The sequence below is a fragment of the Accipiter gentilis genome, chromosome 1, assembly GCF_929443795.1.
Source record: "Accipiter gentilis chromosome 1, bAccGen1.1, whole genome shotgun sequence".
Lineage (NCBI taxonomy): Eukaryota > Metazoa > Chordata > Aves > Accipitriformes > Accipitridae > Astur > Astur gentilis.
Genome location: NC_064880.1, coordinates 18,046,605 through 18,067,997, shown reverse-complemented (window position 1 = coordinate 18,067,997; position 21,393 = coordinate 18,046,605). Strand labels below are relative to the sequence as shown.

General features: G+C 38.3%; 1 protein-coding gene across 3 annotated transcripts in view; it reads right to left on the bottom strand.

The window, feature by feature from the left end:
• Nucleotides 1-16,097: 16,097 nt before the first annotated feature.
• Nucleotides 16,098-21,393, bottom strand: part of ZNF804A (zinc finger protein 804A) — a 159,796-nt gene continuing 154,500 nt past the window's right edge. For 2 of the 3 annotated variants that reach the window (XM_049813994.1, XM_049814006.1), the window contains one exon: nt 17,350-20,881. In XM_049813994.1, coding sequence (XP_049669951.1) covers nt 17,581-20,881 — 3,301 coding nt within the window. In that variant the 3' untranslated portion in view covers nt 17,350-17,580. Of the gene's footprint in view, nt 16,376-17,349; nt 20,882-21,393 lie in introns of those variants that run through there. The other variant, XR_007507662.1, reaches the window with a different exon arrangement.

Sequence of the window (21,393 nt, the reverse complement as noted above, 5' to 3'; positions counted from 1 at the left end):
AATTTTTCTTAAGTCTGCTCTGGCCAGAGGAAATATATTTTGTGCATAACTGAAACATCCAAATAACATGCTGAAGGTTTCTGAGTTTCCTTCCGTAAGGCAGACCAATATGCAAGGAGGAAATATTTTAATACCTTTCTCTGAGTCTTCACATAGCATTATCAACTCATTAAATGCTACAGAATAAAAAAAACAGGAAATGTGTTTCTGCGAGGGTCTCGGAGTCCGTGTACCCCTCCCTGTTGCAAGCAAAGGCTTGTCTAATACAATGTTTATAAACTGATTAAATAGATTTTGTCTGTAACAGGGGTTCTCAGAGAAGACTAGAGTTATTGAGGGGTTATTGATGAGGTGAGAATGCAAACTCACTCTTTTGTTGCTCAGCAAGGACCTTGCGGAAGTCCTTGCATTTCAGTTTTGGTTTTGGGAATAAACCCACCATCTGCTGCATTATTTCCTCCCTACAATCGCCAGCTCCTGCCAAGGTAAATTAATTTGTTATTAGCTTGTATCACCATTGGTGTCTCCCCCTGATGCAGAGTGGGACTGTCTCTTTCTCAAAGTAGTGAAGAGTCTGCAATAATGTGGAGGTGATCAAAAGCTGTGCTGTTATGGGAAGGATTGTTGGGAAGAACGAAGGACTGAAGAGGCACTCTCATGTTTCTAGAGATATTCTGCCACTTGCCCAGGAGAGGAACAAAGGAGAAACTGCTCTAGGAAACAGAGGGGAGACAGAAGTAATGGATTTTCTAGTAACCTGCACATTTCCTTGACAAGGAACAGCAGGGACCATTGCTGCAGAGGTCTACAGCGAATCCCATCGCATGCTGCCAGCTCAGCAGTCTCTGTGTTAGATATTGGTGTTGCAGAGTAATATTTGCAAATTCAGGCCAAAGTCTAAATATATTAGTTTTGCACTAAAATGAAAAGGCTGAATACAATTACTTCTTCTAGAAAACTGATGTATGTGCAAACTAAAATAAAAAAGGAGAATACATTACTCGGCTAAGATGAATCAGTTAATTCCAATTTCTTTGCCTAAACAGTTTATCAATGGGAAATATGCCTAATATTAAATAAATTTTATTTTATTTCTACGTAGAAATATTTTTAAAGGAAAATCTGACTGAAAACCACAGAGCCCACTCTGCAAACTTAGTCTGTGAACAGTACTTTGGAATATATTTTAAGGCTACAAACAAACTTTGTGTTCTTACAGCTGCTGGCGGAGCAGTCAGTAAATCAATGCCTGGCAAATCAATAAAATAATCTAATGGGACCACAAGAACAACTTGAAACTCAAGATGTTGAACCAAAGTCCAGAATGGATCTGCCACTGTAATTGAACTGTATCTTAAATTACTTCAAGGAATGAAAGAGTTTTGAAAACCTTTGACCCATTCTATTTGATAGAATACAACTTAACTGTAAAATAATCAATAAAAGTAATAATTCCCTTAACACCTACATGTGAAAAGGTTTCATTTGATGTACTGAATAAATACATAGCATAATTGTGGTTTGTTAAAAACAAATCAACTTGATGAAATCTACAGAGATTAGAAATGTCAGTTGTCTAAAAGGAATTTAAACTATTATAAGAAAAGCATAAATAAAAATGCTATCTAATCCAGCAGTGCACCCCGGGAACACTGGATTGTGTTATTGGTAGCTACACAAAGAATGAAAATTCTCACATTTTGTGTCTTGCAGTGTGTCTTTAGATTCGGCCACCTGTCATCCTTTTGCCTCAGAATTTCTCAGATGATTTTTGTACTAGTGATAAAACGTGAAGGAAAATACTAATACAGTTGGATAAAACCTTTCTTAATTTGGAAAATAATCTGGGGTTTGAATACCACTCACCAAACCTGGATTTTCATTTTTTTCAAGAGATTGTTGTGACAGGGCTTTATGGAGATGCTGATTTATCTCTAATCCAAGCACGAGACTTAGCTGTCCCTTGTAATCCCACTTCTCTTTTGGCTGATTTTTAGCAGTGTGCCTCTAACGAAATCACTAGGATCTAACAGTCTTCCATGCAACTTGGCAAGTCAGCCATGGCTCTGCCTACCTGACTCCTGAAAATCTCTGAGGATGGATGTTCCAACACCTCTCTGAATAACTTCTTCCACCACCATCTGAATGGGGAGTTAAAAAAAAAGGCAAAAAAAAAAAGAAAAGGCAAAAATAAAAAAAAAAAAGCAGAGCTTCAAGCTTCAATAGAAACTTTCATTGAAACTATACCAAAATGTTCAGACTTCATTCCCAATATTTATGGGCATTTAAAAAATATAATTATAAAAATTTCTAAATAAATTTTATATAAAAAAATCAAACTAATAACAAATGTAATAAGTAAAATGTATTTTTTAAATGACATAACATTTAAAAAATAGATTTCATCTTACCCCATGCATGTTTAATTAAGGCTTTAAATTATATCATCCTGCACTGTTGAGCAATGTTTCTTTACATTATTGAGCAATGGTTTCACATCACACCAAAGGTAAAGGCAACATCAGAGCAGTCTGGCTTTTCTCACAGGTTTTGGAATGTTTGTGTTGAAAAACACTCATTGATTCATTGATATTCATCATCTGATACTTCATTATAAGAAATACATATGAAATATTTACCAATGTTTCTAATGTATTCCAAAATCCACCAGAACTATTTTATCAATGACAAATTTAAACAGTTTAAGCTAAACCAGTATTAGCTACAGTACATTACAATTCATATCATAATATATTTTATGACCTGGCTTTTCAACCAACAAAGAGGTTTTTCTCTGAGGTCTTAGTAGCAAGTTACTCAATTCAAATAATGTAGAAGAAGGTGGGACATAACCATAACTGCATGAAATCAGTCATCATGGTTAGTTCTTTTATTCTTCGTTACTGAAAAATGAAATATCACACTACTTTGAATACCATTATATTAGGAAACAAGTCAGGCATATATATGCAATTTGCTTTAGAGGTATTTAATATATATGTATTCTTTTCAGGCAGGTGGGCTGCTTTTAGCTGAAAGTTTTAATTATTTTTTTTTTTAATGATGATCCGTTGATTGAAATTTATGTAACAATGTGTATCTAAATACAAACCCATACACATATTTTATCTCAATTAACATTCCATTATCACCACACAAGTCAAATAGTAGATAAAGCCCTGTCATATAGGTCACCAGATATCTAGAAGGAAGTGCCAGTAATTTACTTTACAGTCCTGATTGATATGTAAACCATAAGCCATTTACTACAGATGCCCATCACTGGACGTATTTATAGTGAATGCCACTAAAATCCAAAAGCTGTCTTGCTGAGTTCATGAGACAATTTATGAAGGAACGTGCTACTTACAGAGAACAGAATTGCTACACTGTAACCCCCAATAGCTAGGAGAAAATGCAAGAAATGGTACCTAAAATGTTCTTTATTCCTATCTAAAGTGTACTTACCTAAATTCACTCGGTACAGAGCATTGTTTGACTTCAGCCATGCACAGGCCTTTGGCACAGAGTGAATGCAATTTCTGGGCGTTATTTCAACTGGGAGTTTTTCATCTTTATTCTACTGCTGGTATTGTCTTTGTACTATGAAATTCACAATGTGAAGCTGAATTTAAGTGAAGCCATTCAAATGAAGTTATGCTCCTGGCTATGTATTCTTTAACGGGATGGGATTTTGCCTCATAAGCTGCCTGGTGGTTTCCCCATTGCATTGCCAGGATGCAGGCATGAAAGAATTGCACACTACTGTAAGTGGAAGCAGAAAGAACAAAAAAGCTCAAACAACACGCAAGATACGAACAGCATGTTACTGTAGAAATACACCTCTGCAGTACATGAAACTTAAATTCAGGCAAGCATCAGCAAGGATCTAGAAAACAAACGTGCAACTAAGAAATGAGACTATCCACTCCATTCGCAGACTGAATGCCATTTCATGGCAAGGCACTCAAGAGAATATGGCCAACCAACCCTGCTTTTTTTATCAGTACCCACTCATTAGTCAGAGATCACGCACTTGAAATGTTTTTTGATATTGTTGTAGAAACCACATCCTTTATTTCTGGAGCTCACACTTTGAACTGTGAACGTCTGAATAACAGGCAATGTGGATAACTAATAGGTGTAGGATCTACCCTCCAGCAAGGAATGTTTCCAGCTAGTGGGCTCTCTATTTGTAATTGAAAGTCATTGATTAAAGCATTCAAAATGAAAATGTTTGCTATATAGTGTAGTCTCTTTGCAGATCACAATTAAATTCACAACGGCTGTGACTATGATCACTCTTCTAACCCTCAAAAAACAATTAAGGTTGCTGCAAGGGAAAACATTAATCACGACAGAGCAGAACTGATGAAGAGTAGAAGGCAATGGGCATAAAAAGCCTGTTCAGTTCTCATCAACTATGTAGCATGCACAAGCTGACAAGAAGCTGTAGATATCCTGTAAGAGCAAGTGGTAGCAGAAAGATAATGATGCATATCACCTCTGAGCTACACATTTACACACAGCTAGAAAATACTTGTCTTTTCTCAAGGTAGATATTAAAGGGTTTTACAACTTTTCTGGATAAACCTTATTTCAAAATATCTGCCTTTTAAGTATTGTACATGAAAGTAATTAGGTAGTGACATCAAAAGATATTTAGTTAAACTCAAATGTACTACTTTCTATTTAGAAGCTTCCTTGTATGTACCGTTCCTATGGTAACCACATGCACTCCATCCCATCGCACAGCACCTACCTGGGACAGCAAAATAAAGTGAAATTATGTATCGCATAAATGAACACACTTTCACATTCTTACAATATGACCTGATGCAAATGCATTTACAGTTTTGGTTGTCATTTTTCCATCAGAAAGAAATTTCTACACAGCAATGACCTATTGCATATACATAGAAAGTCACTGGTCATCATGCTCACTGTAAAAAGAAAGATTTCTTCAAAAATGTGTAATTAATTACTTTTTTTGTACTAGACCAAACAACAATTTGAGAAAAAAAAGTTGTGTGACATACCAAAATGAGTAACTCGTTTTTTTATAAGATCAGATGTGTCCGATACACGTATTGCCTGTTCAGCAGCAAAAATCCAACACATCTCTGCAAATCAGTTGTCAGCCTGTCCTTTCCTACACTGCACCTACAAAACCACAGACTGAAAATGAACGATCAGTTCCTGACTTCAGCCCCCTACTGATTCAAGCATCCAGAAACATTTGCAAGCCTGTTTATTTCCTTATATCCCAGTGAAAGAAAACGTTCTGCTTATGAATTCTGCCAGTCTGTTAACTGTAAGGCAGTCTCTCTTGGTTGTTTTTTTTCTTATTGTCTTGCTAAATAGAATTTGGGATGAATGGACAACTTGTCATAATTTGTGATTTCTACTACGCAAGCCCAGACATAATTTAAGAGCTGGATTTTGCAGGTTCATTTTCTCATTAAAATAGACTTACCTATCACATGTGCATAGGGAGCTGTTGTTGTTGGCTTTTATTATTTTTTCCAGGTTGTCTTCCCACATCAGTTTTTCTTGCTCCATTTAGAAAAAAAACTGACTGTAAGATATAGTGAGATATCCATATACAGAAAAGAGTTATTTACAGTTAGCGAGAGTGGAACGGGCTCTTACTTTAAAAAACTGTAAAAAATGGTCTTAAATGTCTTCAGAATACGTATCAGATCAAAATCAAGCACCTTCTAGAATCAGTGCATAGCCAAAACAATGGCTGAATCATTTAAACACTAAGTGAAACACTAGAGAAATATATGGTCCTGGATCATTCCTCAAGTCCCGTGAAATGAGGAGTGCTTTATCATGTGCATCACTTCCCTTCTATGCACTTTATTAGTCAGACTGAGCAGAGACTAGGACCCAGGTTCTGAAAAATTGATTTAAAGTTGGATTAGTGGTGCTGGTGAACATTGTCACTCCACACTTCTGCAATGTTTATGGACCTTGGCCAGTGTTTATGGTCTCATTAGAATCTGGGACGAAATGGAGCTGCTGCTGAATGCCTCCCTGTTGCTTCAGTTGCAAGGGGTATTCTCTGTATTTCTTTCAGAAGTTATGTCAATTTGTGTAAAAAATACACTAAGGATTTATGTTATAAATTTTTCTGAAATAATTTCTGAAGTAAATAGAGTGAATTTGTTAGTATTAAAAATATTGTATCTTTCTCTTTTCCTAGCTGAAAACTTCATGAAACTTAGAAGTTAATAAAACACATTTCACCTATGGATCAACTGTATTGGAAGATAAGTGTATCCACTACATTAGAAGGTGATTGCAAGTGTTGCAGTCTCCTAAAGGAAGCAGAGAGAAATTATTTCTGTCCTAAGTCACGTACCATGTTTGTGAGGGAGATAAAAATCAAATCTATGACCCTTCATTTCTGTCTTCAAGTACATTCTGCTCCTCACAATAAAACAACCATTTCAGGATCCTGCATATGTTTTACTGTGAATATCCAGGGCTGTCTGACAGTAACAGAAATTCCTTCCTAACCCCAAAATGTAACCAGAATGCTACATATAGCAAGACTCAGATGTATACCAACGGTAAGCAGGAAAGGTTTTCTTTCACTTCCTCTGCGTTTTGCAATGCAAAATGAATCCCCAGAAAGAAAGGTGTGTTTTTAATCTTCCTTTTTGACAGCTCAGGTACCGACTGACAGCTTTTAAACACACTAATCTGACAAGGAGCATCACAAGACGTGGAGTTGAGAGGAAGCACGAATTGTGTTTAAACCTTCAAAGAAGCAAAGGTTCTTTTTTTTTTTTTTTTGCCTGAAAAAATGTCTCTTGGGATAAATAGTCATTCTCTTATTGCATAACAGAACAAGTATATTAAAATTTCTGGATGACTTGAAAGAAAAAAAAATATTATTGAATATAAAATCAGTTCCTTGTGACAAACAGCAAGAGAAAGCCAGCTCTCAAAATCTTCCCTGCTTGCAAAAGGAGAATGAATGTGCAAATTATTGCATAGGCTTAAATTAAAACCAATATAGCTAGCATTTTTTAAATTACCACATTCAGTTACTCTAGGCAAAATTTGGTATAGTGAGATTTTCCAGGAAAATAATTGGATGAGATCTCATTTATGGTTGTTAGTACACAACAATGGTATGCTTGGTATGCTAAAACTCCAAGGAGGTGGCTGAGTCCTTGGGGCTGATGATCAGTGCGACAGGTTTGTGGAAACAGAAAATTCGAAGCGGTTCTTATACAGACTCAAAAAGAGCATCCAGAACCATTTAATGGCTTCAGAAATTCCCACCAGACCCACAAAGCTGTCAAATGTAGGCCCAGTTCAAGTTTGCTGTGAATAACCCAAATTCAAAATCCAGACATTGGCTCGAGATTTCTGAGCTAAATCTTCATAGAACCAAAAACTTATTGACACAGACTAGTTCAGGCTACAAATATATATTCAGAGCAGCTCAGCCAGATAAAGATGTTGTGAGTGAGTGAGGATATGCAGATTTCAAGTTAAAATAGCACCTACTTATTACTCCTTTAATAGAATATTGAAAAGCCAAAGGCCCGTATCCTGCTCTCATGTAGTTGTTACCACATAGTAAGAGAGCTGCACATCACTTACAGGAATCATTAATTCAGTTCTAGGGTAAGATGCATCTAACAATTCTGTGGAAGGAAAAGGAGTAATTATTTCATAGGACAAGCAAAAATTATTTGAAGCTGAATTATCACAGAGCAAACACAAATACTTTTAACTAAACCATGATCAAAAATAGCCTGACACAATGCTGAAGTGAAATGGTCTGCATGTATTGTAGATACATGAAACTATATGAAAAAGAGAATATATGTCAAACGCGAGCATCTTGGGTCACCTGGTACCTTGATACGTCCATTTCTCATGACCAGAAGCAACCCGCTGCAGAGGAGCGCTTGCTGGGAGAACACCAGTAGGACATGGCACTACCCAGCTGAGTGAGCTCTCACTGTTATGAGGAAGATTTCAATTGCTCGGGTTTGAAACACAAATTTCAGTCACTATTGAGTCTTCCATTATTACCCATTTCTAAGGAAGAAAGAAATCCCAATCTGTATTTTATTTAAAAACATGAAAATAAGCTGCTAACACTCAGAAAGTACAGACAATTTACAATATTTCTCTGCAAGACTACTGAAGGTTGAGTCTGTATGGTCCCATTTCCATTCCTCACCATTTTTCCCACTTCTGCAGTGCACCACTGACATCTCCAAACCCTGGTTTTCCTCAATGGCGGTGACACTCTGGATCCTTTCCCTTGCTCTCAAATCTCTGAAGCCACGCTCCATCCCGTCCTGTCACCTAAACCTACTGAGTGACCTGGCACCTCACTGAGCAATCCCAAACTCTTTTCTAACACCCAGGCTTAGACAGCTACCACTGCAAAACTGGACTTTGCCTCCCTATAAATTTAGACCAGGATGATAACATTAAAGTTCAACCTTACTGCTTACCTGCACTAGGGCCAGCCTTGAAGACTCTCGAGAGCTCCTGATAATGTGAGTACTTGGCATTGTGGCTTTAGGATAAAATATGGCTCTATTTTGCACATTATTTAAATTACCTTACATTTTTTATTTCCACTTCTATTAAAATGTAATGAATTTATTTGTTTATGTAAGTGTGCACTGCATGTCTAGTACTGTTCTGTAATAGCTGGATTTAAAGCCAGCCTCTGATTTCTATCCTAGACATCATTAAACAATTTATTTTCTGTGATAGAGGAATGTGCTCTTGGGCAAGAGCTCTCCATTAATATGAATTATTAACAATATGTATATACATGCATTATGGATTTAAAAGATGAAAAAGCTTGCCAGTTATTCTGTGGAGCTTTCTCCATCTACAAGGCCACTGAATTTCAGACAGCTGTCTGCTGAATGGTCACAGACAAGGAATCCCTAATGACCACTTTCCTGTTGCTAAAATGATATAAAATGTTTCAGAAAAAAATTCTCTGGTTGGCAATATCTGCTTAATCCTCCACTACTTCTTCCTACTGTAAGGTAATGTTGTAAGCCAGCTGATAGCTCCCCAAATATCAACACTCCCTGGAAAGGGGTCTCAGCACTGTCATCAAAATGCATAGAGTTTTATTTAAAAATATCTTACAAAGAAGGATATTTTTGTAAAGGCAGCATTTGAGAAAATTGTGTCACATTTAGATGTTCCTGCTGACGCATCTGCTTGTGATGTGCCAAATCACATCTATCAGCTATGTTAAGCTTCATAATCCTGCGTGATAACAAAAAACAATGGGAAGAAGCAGCTTTGATACTGTACATCACACTGCGACACAGCAGCAGAGTCTAAAACATTCAAATCTCAAATAAAACCTCTTAGACATGCAGCTGCAGTGGTCTCCATTCATGTTTCTGTGCAACTTTGCTCTCTGTGAAAAGCACTCTAATAGGTGTTTGCTCCTTCAACCTTTCCAGGTAATTAGTCCCTGTGCTACGGCAGGATTCGTACATCCCACTGCTCATGCTAATGCCACACAATGCTGCGTCAGGAAATCCCATTGCTTGGTATCCAGGGGTTAAAAAGTAAAAGTACCCCCAAGGACAACTGAATAACAGGAGGTAAGGGGGTTCTAGAGAGTAATTATCACTCTCTCTGCAGGCTCAGATAAGAGTTTATTAAAGCTCTCTTTAAAAACCATTGCAGCAGTGCCTCCTCCCACCTGGCTTCCTTTGTATCTCTTTGTGTTTCCATCCAGCTCAATGAATACTGTCAGGTTCAACCCCCCTCCCTTTTCTTTTCCTCCAAAGTACCTGCATGTTTCCCCCTAAAACCACTTCCTATTGTCCTTCAAGACATTCTTCAGAGCAGCAATTACTGCTACCCCTCTGCATACCGCTCCACATCCCATACAGCGCTGCCTCCCTCAATAACCTGCTGCCCAGAATACAGCCACACTCCCAGTACTGGACTGGTAACTCAGAGGACTGGTTTACATAGATACTGTATATCTAAAGACACTTTATATTGCATGTAAAGTATTATTATTGTTGCTTTTATTCTTCATTATCAATTTTGTTACCTTTGAGAATTCCCTTGTGATAGCTTTGTGATTGACATTATCTCATCGCAACACTTAGCTTCTATTTACTCTGCTTTTTACACCCTGAATAGTGTTTTGCCTTTTTTATTAAGCAGTAACACATTTATTGCCCACATCATTTTGTGGAAAATAAACCAGAAAATACCCTACATCCTAGATGAGGCTTCCTCTTACAGCTCCAAGGCAGACCTAGTCCCACCATAAGAACAGAGTCCTGACTGACCTCTGCCGCGGGTGGGCAACTGCGCCTACGTCCAACAGGCCCAAGGCAACCTAGTCGGCAAACCGCGTCTTTCTGCTAACTAAACACGAAGCTGGCAGACAGCTGGTGGGCACATGCAGAAGGAATACAGCTGCACCCTACAGGTCATACGTGCTCCCATATACTACTGCTGACCTTGCACCTCCCCATGCAGAAACTGGAGTACCAGCAACAGAACAAAAGGAAGGTCCTCCACCCTGTTCTGCCAAACTATCTAGCCAAATGGGCATAAAATGATAACCTTCCCTAGGAGTGAAGCTTATTTCACTTCCTTGCCCGCCCAATCACTGGCCATTTTCTTATGAGAGTTCTCACTGTCAAAAGTCTGCAATGCAGAGAACGCAGCAGGTCTAGAGCGGATGGGCATCTAATCAGACGGTAAAGCACCTCAGTTTTTTAAATGCCTCATTCACTTAAACCACTTTGCCCTAGTGTTTCTACTTGTTTCTTTTAGACTGGCTGTAATTCATTTTGAAGTAGGTAAGAACTGAAAAGTAAGTGCCCAGAGTAATTGTGACACTCCTTCCACTCACAATAACACTTCTGCTGGGAAGAACGTGGTTAAGCCTCCAACATGTTCCTCTGCACCCAGTTCTGGGTAAACTGGTGGTGCTAGAAGAAAAGATTTTCCTTTTTATTTCTTCTGCTTCTGGAGAATGATAGATTAACACAAGGCAAGCAAACAGTGCAGCTGCAGGAAGTGGCAGAGAGCACAACATGCTTATTTTGCACGGTGAAGGTTCGCTCTAGTGAATAATTTCTCCAGTGAGAAAAGGGACTTTATTAAGAGCAAATTACATGCAGATCTTCTCTTGCTATCCTGTCTTTTTTTGACAGCGATGGATTGACAGACCAGCTAACGAAAGGCGCACTGAGGAAAACAGCACTGGTAATTGAAGTGGTAAAAAGATACAAAATATGGTTGGCCAATAAAAAGCAGGTGAAGTAACTCGAAGCAACTTCCCTCCACCCTAGAGACAAAAAGATGGGTTTATTTTACAATAATCACTTTTTTTTCCCTTATTATTCTGTGTTAATACTCCTCCCTTCAATGGTTTCTTCTCAGCCACTATATACATTTCAAACAAGCTGTTCTTACCATTACTGAATTTCAGGTGCAAAATTACATCTAGGAAAAAACAATCCTGAACCAGTAACCTGGTAGGTGCATGCCAACACACATATGCACACCTGTATATGTATAAACACTAAAATTCAAGCAAGCGTCTATTTCCAATTACAATTCCACGAGTATTATTTAGGCATTGGCAGATTCAGGTCTGCTCCTTTCAGATGTCGTAGAGCGATTGTCTCCTTTTTAGTTCAACAGGCGTTACTAACATGAGAGAAGAGACTGGATTTTACTGTTATTTTTCCCAGCACTCCAGTGACATAAAAGCCATATATAAAAGAGTCTGTTACATGCAAGAAGGTTTTGGGTCAAATTACCTCGGCTGTTAAATCTGAGTTACACTGCAGGAAAAAATTTGGACCTGAGCCGGGCTTCGCTTTCTCTATATTCACAGTAGTGCAAATATACTAATTTAAATGGCTCGCCGTTTCATTTCTTACAATATAAAAAGAGGATCTTGACCTTTTGAATTGGAACTTCCTATATTTTAGCCTAATTATTCCTCCAGATTTCACCAGACTAAATCAAAATAAGACTGCACTAGAAATGCAAGATGTTTCTTTGTTACATGAAGGATTTTGAATGTGCAACACTTGCTGTTTCTCATCTGTGAGAAAGGTACACAGGTACTACCTACAGTTGATTTAAAAGTATATATTTTCAAAAGTATTTTCCTGTTTGCTGCTTCTTTTGAGGAAAAAAAAAGAAAATAATTTGTCTTTAAATATCTCATTCATAGCAAACAAACACTACTGCTGACTTAACAGTAACCTTTAATTCACATAAGTAATACTATATCCATCATGGATTCACATTAGAAGCTTACTTAATTACTATGTTCCTCTCTACATGGATTTGCACATTTTGATCTTACGCCAGCAAAAATAAAGACTACTGATACATTATTTTACCTAAATATTGTATGAATATAGTCCTACTTACGAAAACCTCTAAATGAGCCTTTACAGGTAGAAACCCCAACATTTTCATTAACTGTTTTTTTTCTTTGGTATCAGAATAGAAGGTGCATGTACATGTTTCAAAGCACTGATGATATAGAATAGAAATTTTAAAGATAGACCTTTGTGGTCACTAATTACATGAATAGCCTTACAAAAAAGGTAAAAGACTGATTTAAAATGGATTAACTTTTCTGGATTGTGCTCCTCATCATACCTTTTGAAATTATTATTCAACTGAAAGCAGCAAGTATTAGGGAATTTTAATAAATAAAGAGCCCTAATGCCCCAGGTCAAAATAAATCCTCAGTAATATTAATGGCAAAGCTTCCTTAGACTCCATTGGTTTCAGAATTTCACCAACAGGTCAAAATTCAGCCTCAGGGTAGAAATTCTCCCAACTTTTTATAAAATCCATAAAATAAAACAGAAGCTTGAAGCAAAAATAAGATGCCTTATAACTCTTGAAGTCAGTACACTGATTTTTGCAGTTAGAAGTAATAAAAAAGCCTGCTTCATACTCATAAATATATAAATTCCAATAAACTGATAATCTTACTCACAGACAAACAGAAAAAGAGAAAACTTTATAGTGTTCCTGGAGTAAAGGGGAGGAGGAAGGACATAAAATAATGTACAAAACCATGCCTGCTGCAAACATTAAATCAGAGTGATCTATAAAATAGCATACACATTTAAACAGTAAGCCATGTTAATTTAAAAATAGCAAATGATCTTTATACAGTAAAAATGTCTTTACTTTCAATAAAGAGAGTTAATATAGCTTTGTAAAATTTTACAGCTGGTAGGCATATTGCATACATATGTGTACTGCTACATATATACAAGTCTTTAGGCAATGTACAGGAATGGAAATCAGAAAATGAATGTATGGAGTTTAGAACAGGTAGACTATGAGCACCACAGTAAAATACCCAGTGGATTAAAATTTACCACCTTAGTTACAAACAAATAACTGTCGCCAAAATACATTCACATGGTCATAATGTATTGCCTTAATCTGGAAAAGTCAACAAAATCCTTAACATTGCAACATGAGCGATTTTTGGTTGGTATAAATCAATGAAATTCCACTGAAGTCAGAAGTTGTACGTTGATTTACACCAATTAAGAGTCTGGCCAAATATGCTTAAAGTTGTATTTTAAATGCAGTGTTATCAAGTAAATATCATAATGCAAATCATGTATTTTGAGAAAAATGCACAATTATAGAAAATGAACTTGACAGAAAAATCATAGCCATGTTGTATGTTGTATAAGAAGCATATTATCATGTATAGTAATATATTAAAGAGAAATGGATGTCCCAATGGTCTTTTAAAGCTTAGTTTGAATACCATATCCAAATGACTTTTTTTACAAGTGTAAAAAGTTTATGAGCTAATAAAAAGTTAACACTGCAAGTAAGGAAGACGTTGCTTCATAATGATTTCATTGTATGATTATAGCAAATGATAAAACCATTCCCTCTCAATAATACTCTGTAAAAGGTGTTTCATTTACCAATGTTTGCTATCAGCAGTTTCTCCGTGACTACCCATCGCTCACTCCTCTAGAATCTGAAATCTGGTGATTTCTCCCCAGCAATCAAAAGCTTGCATAGCTTCTAGTTTGTGAAGGAAACCAAATAAACAATTTGATTCTTTGCATGCATTGGTAGCATTTGAAAAATTCTATGTACTTACGGACAAGAGTCCGTTTACTCCAAACTGCCCATAACAACGCGAGACGATTATGTTCCTTAATACCCGAAAGCGCCCCTAGACCATTACTCTATGGCTCACATTACCTGAGAAATGGTACAACCCCAAGAAGGTCATAGTCTGGACAGATCGCAACTTTCCAAGGACCAAAAAAAAGATACTCTTCTCATCTCGGTGGAACAGATTAACTTTTCAGATATTTCTCTGTAGAGCTGTTCTGGGAGATCACTTAACAAAATCTATAACCTCATTTAGGTGTAGGTCTGAAGGCTTAATTCTTGCGATTCAGGTGTATCACTTCTACTGTTTACACTAGGAAGACAGTGCCAATAATTCTAAAAATTGGCAAACTCACCAGGAGCATAGACACAGTAGATCTGTGTAAATTTGAAAATTCAAAAGAAAATTAATTAGAATGAACAAATTTGGTGGAATTTATTTAGAATTATAGAAATTCAATTATTTGGCATTTGCAATAGTTTTTACTTATAAATTAGACTACCGAGTTACAGAATAAAAATACACATTTAATCTAAAATACCAGATAAAACATGAAAAAGAAGAACTACCCTTAAGTAACTTACTAGAAGTTATATATTTAATAATAAAACAGAAACTCAAAAGAGTATTTTATTAGGTCATTTAATTTAGTGTGTTCAATTTTAAACTTGACTTGTAATTTATTTTTATATTGGTTTTGCTTTTACATATGAAGTCACATATACAAACAGTTCTAGCACTAAAGGCAATACCATATTAGAAAATTATTACATTTGATGGTTATTAGTCTTTTACTGTAAGTAGTTTATACACTATTGAAAAGCAATTACAGTAAATAATAAATAATTGTGCAATGTCTTAAAACTGTTTAACAACTTAAAATAGAAAAAATTAATTTAAATTGTAAGAAAAAACCTAAAATTCAAAGCTCTTGGAACATCTTCTTGAAAAAATGTGGACTTCTAAGTTAATAGATGGGATTTTTCAATTTTTTCAAAATTGCAACTGAAAATTTGAAATGGGTGATTTTTAATCTCCTGCCAGATAAAAATGTATGGATATGCTAACGTCCAATCATAATTGGCCTATGTGGTTTCTTTTTTTCAAGTGTACTGCTGTATAATTAGATGGATTTTTGTCTTTGATAAGACATCAGAACGCAGTGGACCATCTGCGCTGACCACCACAGAGGATGGCATAAATACAAAAGCCAGCACAAGTTAGCTAAGGCAGGAGAGGAAGCAGCTAGCACGCACCTCCCAGCTTCAAACAGACACTCCCGTGCTTAGCGCCTGCTTGGCACCTGCATATTACAGGAGGTAGTGGAGACACACAGATTAGGTAGGCATATGCTTGAAATAAAGGAGTATAAAGTCACTTATATACTATATTTTTCAGGTACCAGATAAACAGAAATGGGCATTCACCTGAGATTACATCTAGAGAAAATATACCTTCTTTATGGCATTACAGGGGTAGATGCTCAGCAACATCCCGCTCCATGCCACAGCGTCAGGCAGGGGATCTGAGCCACTCTCCAGAACCTGACCGCTCACCTGCTCCTTCTTATCAACTTTTTGCTTATTAACATAGTTTAGCCCTTTGTAACTGCATGACATGGAAAACTCACATCCCTTGAGTAGCTGACACTGTAATCATAGTGGCAAGATGTTGTTTGCTATAGTTTTAATGCAGTACCGTACTAAAACTTGCAATATTGATACAAGTTAAGTTCTAATGCTATAGATGCAGAAAAAAATATCCAGATATATATGTTTGAGGATATAGTATTACTTTTCAAATGGTTAATATCTGTAGCTATTAATATGCAAGGTATATTAATACTGTTTCAAAATTACTATTCTTTCAGTTCAACTGTATATAATTTTATTATACTATATAAAAAGGTGAAAAGAAGTAATTAATTGGAGAGCTATCACCTACCTTTTATTACAGAGGGCCTACTTCTAGCACTAACGGTCATGCTGCAAATCCTTAGCTTCACTCACATGATAACACTTCATTTTAACTCAAAGAGATGGCTCTATCTCAGAATGACTTCTGATTTTATTCCGGACCATCGCAGGTGTGGGCCTGACATATCTCATACTAAAACAAAGGAGAAGATTTCACTGGCTAAAGCTGGATGAGGTTTGACAGCAATAGGAAGGTTGCAGAGGTAGGAAGAAGTCTCTGAAATACAGTTAGAAATAATGGCAGTATATTACTATTATTTTAATCAATCTCTATTTTATGCTATTCTGCTTCTTTACCAGAATGCTGCAGGAAAGAAGGAGGGTGAAGTGAGGTAAGAATTTGTATCAGACCCTGGTGGGTACCCCATGCAAGGCTCTTCCTGACCTCCCCTTCATGCTCACGTGTTCTTGCTATCTTCGTGCAACTGCACAGGCAGCAAGGATCTCACTCCAACAGATCTGTCCCCCCACCCCCCCCCCCAACACCCCCGAGGGCTGTGTACAATCAGGGAAAGTATGCTTGGTGGAGCCAAGACCCTCACTATGGGGGGTACCTTTCCACGATAACCAATATTCCCTTGAAGTCAAACTGCCACTGATATCTTCCTTTCTTGCCCCCTCTAGCGCTGATGTTATTTTTGTTACATCGCCTTTTTGTGGTTTAGTATAAAGGGGACTAGCTCCCAACAGTCAGCAGTTTGTGCACACACTACAAGTAGGCAAAATTTGTCATGTTGACAAACCGTTAACACAAACAGATCTATTACCCTTTCTCTCTTGCTCAGTAAGACAGTTGCCCTCAAGATATTAGCCTCTCAGCCTCCCTGATAAATCACTGAAGTATAGGAAACCTGATTATCCCAACATAGGAGGGGTAGAGGATGCTATTCAGCTGCAGAAGAACATGGAAGAACAACATCCATGAGGCTTATAATGAAAGATTTTGGATATACTTAAGTAGTTAACAAAAATTTATTGCAAGAGATAGTTTGTCACTAGATTTACAGTTTCAGAGAACATAGTACAAAACATAGTGCATCAGCTTTCTCTAAACATTAAATAGGTGCAAATACACAAAGATAAAAATCAAAAGGTGAATACTTTACAACATAAGTTATAGAACTATAAATATATTTTATATACATTATACATATTCTAAGACATGATTTTCACTTATAGAGAGAGAGAGAGTTCATATTAGTATCAGATTATTCAGTGCTTTAGTTATAGTATAGGTCTGAACTTGACATGAACATTTGTATCATTATACTTACAGCAAATGCTTCCCAAGGAAGGAGGAATTTTAACCAGTTTATTTCACAGAACCATTTCGCAAAGCCATGGGGACTGTAGAAACAGCAGGACCACCGAGCTGAAAGGCTCCTTCCCCACCCTTCCACCCCTGCTCGCTGAGAACCTGTCCTAAAACAGGGGCTGCAGGGGGATGACAGCCGGGTGCGGGGACAGCAGGGATGGGAAGACGGTGTGTGGCAGCGGGGGAAACGCCAGCTGGGTTGGATGCAGGACCGAGGGCGGCAGCAGTGGCAAATGCGGCGGCGGGGTGACGAAAGCTGCGTGGCTGTCCGGGCAAAGCCTCGGTCCAACTGGTAGATGAGGTAAAGGCGCTCTGGAAAGAGCCGGGACCTGCGAGAGGAACTGCTGGTGGGGCTGAAGAACCTTCAACGTACTGGCAGCAGCGGCGGCGTGCTGCTGTAGGATGGTGTGATGGATGGTGGTAACGGAGGTAGAACACAGCGGTGGCTGCAAGGGTAAGGGCTGTAGCGGGGAATTCGGGGGCTGGATCGCCGGGGGAGGGAAGGTGAACTTCACTTTGTTGGCCAGCATGTTTTGTGGCATTATCTGCTGATAGGCCTCAGATGGGAGATCTTTGAATTTTTCGTGGTTCTCTGAAGGGAATATCAATGTCTGATCGGGCAGGGTGAAAGGAGCTATTAACTGCTCGGTAGTTAAAAAGGTATGACTGTTTACATGTGCTTCTTTGAATGGCAAGGGTGGTGGGCTGCTAAATATCCCAGGGTTACACTGTACCCATTCACTGGCCACCTCATTTATTTTCTCATGCGGTAGAGACTTGGCCAATTCATAATGGCAAAGATAGGATTTAGGAGGAGCTTGTTCCGAATGTCTGTTGGGGAGGGGAACTTTGTAAAGAGCTTGATTTTCACGACTGTTGACATTTTCTTTTTTCTTTTCATCTTGCAGAACATCCTGTGTGCCGGCAGCTGCTGGAGCACTGTGCTCAGGAACAGAAGCAGCAGAACCTGCAACAATGCCAGAAAATGTACTTGGAGAGCTCTCCATTGCTGCGCACGCCATCAGTTTGTCATTTTCTAGCACGTGGGAACTATCAGTTTCTAGAGATGACTTGCTTTCCTCTAGCTGCCTTGTTTCATCCATATCTTTTGCATGATCAGCTTTGGCATCCACGTTGGTTTCCTCTAGACTGTCTTGAGTCAAGAAGTCCCCCAAAACATTTAACGTAGAATTTACAGAATTTTCTTTGGAAGGTCTGGAGGTCTCACTTCTTGCGTTCCTATCAAGGCACACGCGATGGATTCTAGTTTTCCTTCTCCTGCACTTCCCTTTTGCCTTGTGATGTGTACTTAAAGTACGTGCTTGCCTTAAATATTCCTCTGCTGATAAAGTCTGTCCATATGAGCTTTCATCTGATGAAGAGGAATAGGTATGCTGTCTCCGCTTGTGGTGGGATTTTTCAGGTTCCTCTGTCAGAACGTTGTAACTTCTCTTTATGGATTGGTTTTGACTCAGACTCTTCTCCTCACAGCAGTGTTCTAAACATTTATGCTCTGGGCTACAGCTTGACCTCCTGACTTTCCAGCTGCAACATGTTTTTGAGTACCTTAAGCTATGCCTCCTGGAACTCGGAGCCAGCTGCTTTGCCTGTCTCTGTGAGCTTGCTTTGCTCCTTCTGTGCAGTCGTTTACAACCATGGTGTTGGCCACTATTTTTTGCACTCCAAACGTCACACCAGCCTCTGTCCCCATGTACATGATCTGACACAGACATGCCTCTCTTATGACCATTTTCAATGCCAAGTTTTTGATGCGTCTGCTGTATCTCACCTGTAGCTAGCCAGATATTCCCCACATCATGTCTGCGCTTCTCTGGATTATTTTGGAAGTGCTGATGTTTATTTTCATCTCTGTAACTAATTTCTTTTTCAGTCACTGAGAACATCTCCATTCCTGCCGCTGTTGTGTCCCCACAGTCATGATGATGACAATGACATAATTTTTTTCTCCTCTTCCGTTTTCTACTTTTGTGAAGCCATTTTTCATGGCTTTCTTTGACCCAGACTTTGTTACATTTCTCATCTATCACAGTGTTTTGTTGTAAGTGATTTTTAGAAATGTGATACTTTTCCATTTTTCTAATCCTGAATGACTCATCCAAGGACACTTTATTTTGATTTTTTTCAAGATCGCAATTTCTGATGAGGGAAACATCACTTACAAGGGGTATTGTATAGTTGCACACATTTTTACTCATTTCTGTTTCATAATTGCCACACTCTGAAGTAGGTTTACTTGTAAAATCTGAAACTAAGCTACAGTTGGATTCAGTTTTGTGGTGCAAATGAGGTAAGTTTGGCTGATGCTTGGGTTTTTCTTGGCTGTCGCTTGCTCTTGATGACTTGAAATCAAAATATAAAGGATTACAGCTATAAGAAATCGATGGGTCTGTACTTGTGTAAATTAACATTTCTGATGGCCACTGAAGAATATTTGATCCACGTTTGCTAAGAACAGGAACAAAGGGTTCAGAAGGTCTCTTGTGCATGTCTGGTTTGCTTTGTGGGACTCCACTACTACCTTCTTTAGACGGTGATGGAGCTAATGCATCTGCCCCCAGCTTCCTTCCTTCAGTTTGAGTTGTGGATGAATCACTGTTCCTGTCTTTATCATTTTCCTCTGCAACATCCTGCAGAGATAAACAATCCTCCACAACCGCCTGCGTGAGGGCCCTGTTTGCCTGCAGCTCATAACCGCTGCAGTCCAGGGGCAGGACCTCAGCACTGTCCACAACCACTGGCAGCATTTGGTCCGGTAAGTCTGCTGCACTTACATCAATACCGCAGCCATCCATGTCTGAGGACACCAGTTGCTTTGAATGGGACACAGCAGGAGTTAATACGGGACTCTCTAGCACGCTGCTTTCTTCACTAGCGAGCTCTTTTGATTCCTGAGCTTCAGGAGCTTCTGCTGTGTCTGTGCTTTTTTCCACCAGTGGGTGAAAATAGTTATGTTTCTCCTCAGGGCACAGGACTATTTCTGCCGCTGAAGGAGACTGAAGGTTACATGCTCCTGGAACAAACCTACTTCTTCTGCTAAATCCATGCTCCATAGATGTTTCATCATTATATTCATAGAAGACGGCAGCTGAAGACTCAAGTTTGACCGCTGCTTTCTTAGGAAAAGCAAAAGAGAACCCAACTCTATGTCCTTGAGCTCCTTGAACCTGATCTCCACATTTGTTAGTGTCCAATTTATTACTACATGCATTTCCAGGAGCGGAAGAAATAACAGAAGCAATGTCTTTACAATTCTGCACATCGTGCATTAACGTACAGCTGAAATCCTGTTTGTTGGCAGAATCGATGGCAGCACCTTGTGGAATATCATTGCAATGATCTCGCACAGTCACTGTAGTGGATTTGAACATAGGGCCGCTTCCAGGAGCACTAGGAAGGAAAACAAAACTCGGGAGTCAGTACCTTTCAGAGAACTGCAGACAGAAATATGGTGTTATACTGGCATCTGAGAGATTTTTTTTTTACGGAAAAAGGAAGAATCTGTGCATATGTAGATTTAGAATATGGAAAAAAGTCATCTCTTATAATAAGATCAGTTGACTAGTATTAAAAAAAAAAAAAAGAGAGTAAATATTGTGCCCCCAGTTCCTTCATGAAGTTACCAGCTGAAGGGCTAATATTCCTACAAGGTAGTTCACTTTTCCTAGACATACTGGCTGGCCTAATAAGAGACTGTATATCTCCCTAGAAACCTTGTCTCTCCTCCCAGTAGACCATCATGGTTACAACACTATTACTACAAATAGCAGAGGTTTAATATTCCTTTGTGCTACAAAATATATTAAAACTGAGAGCGCCTCATAGATCACTTCCCTCTTAGTCACCATCCTAGTGACTGCTGCTTTGCCCACAGGCAATCATCCAGCAGCTCCCATCCTATT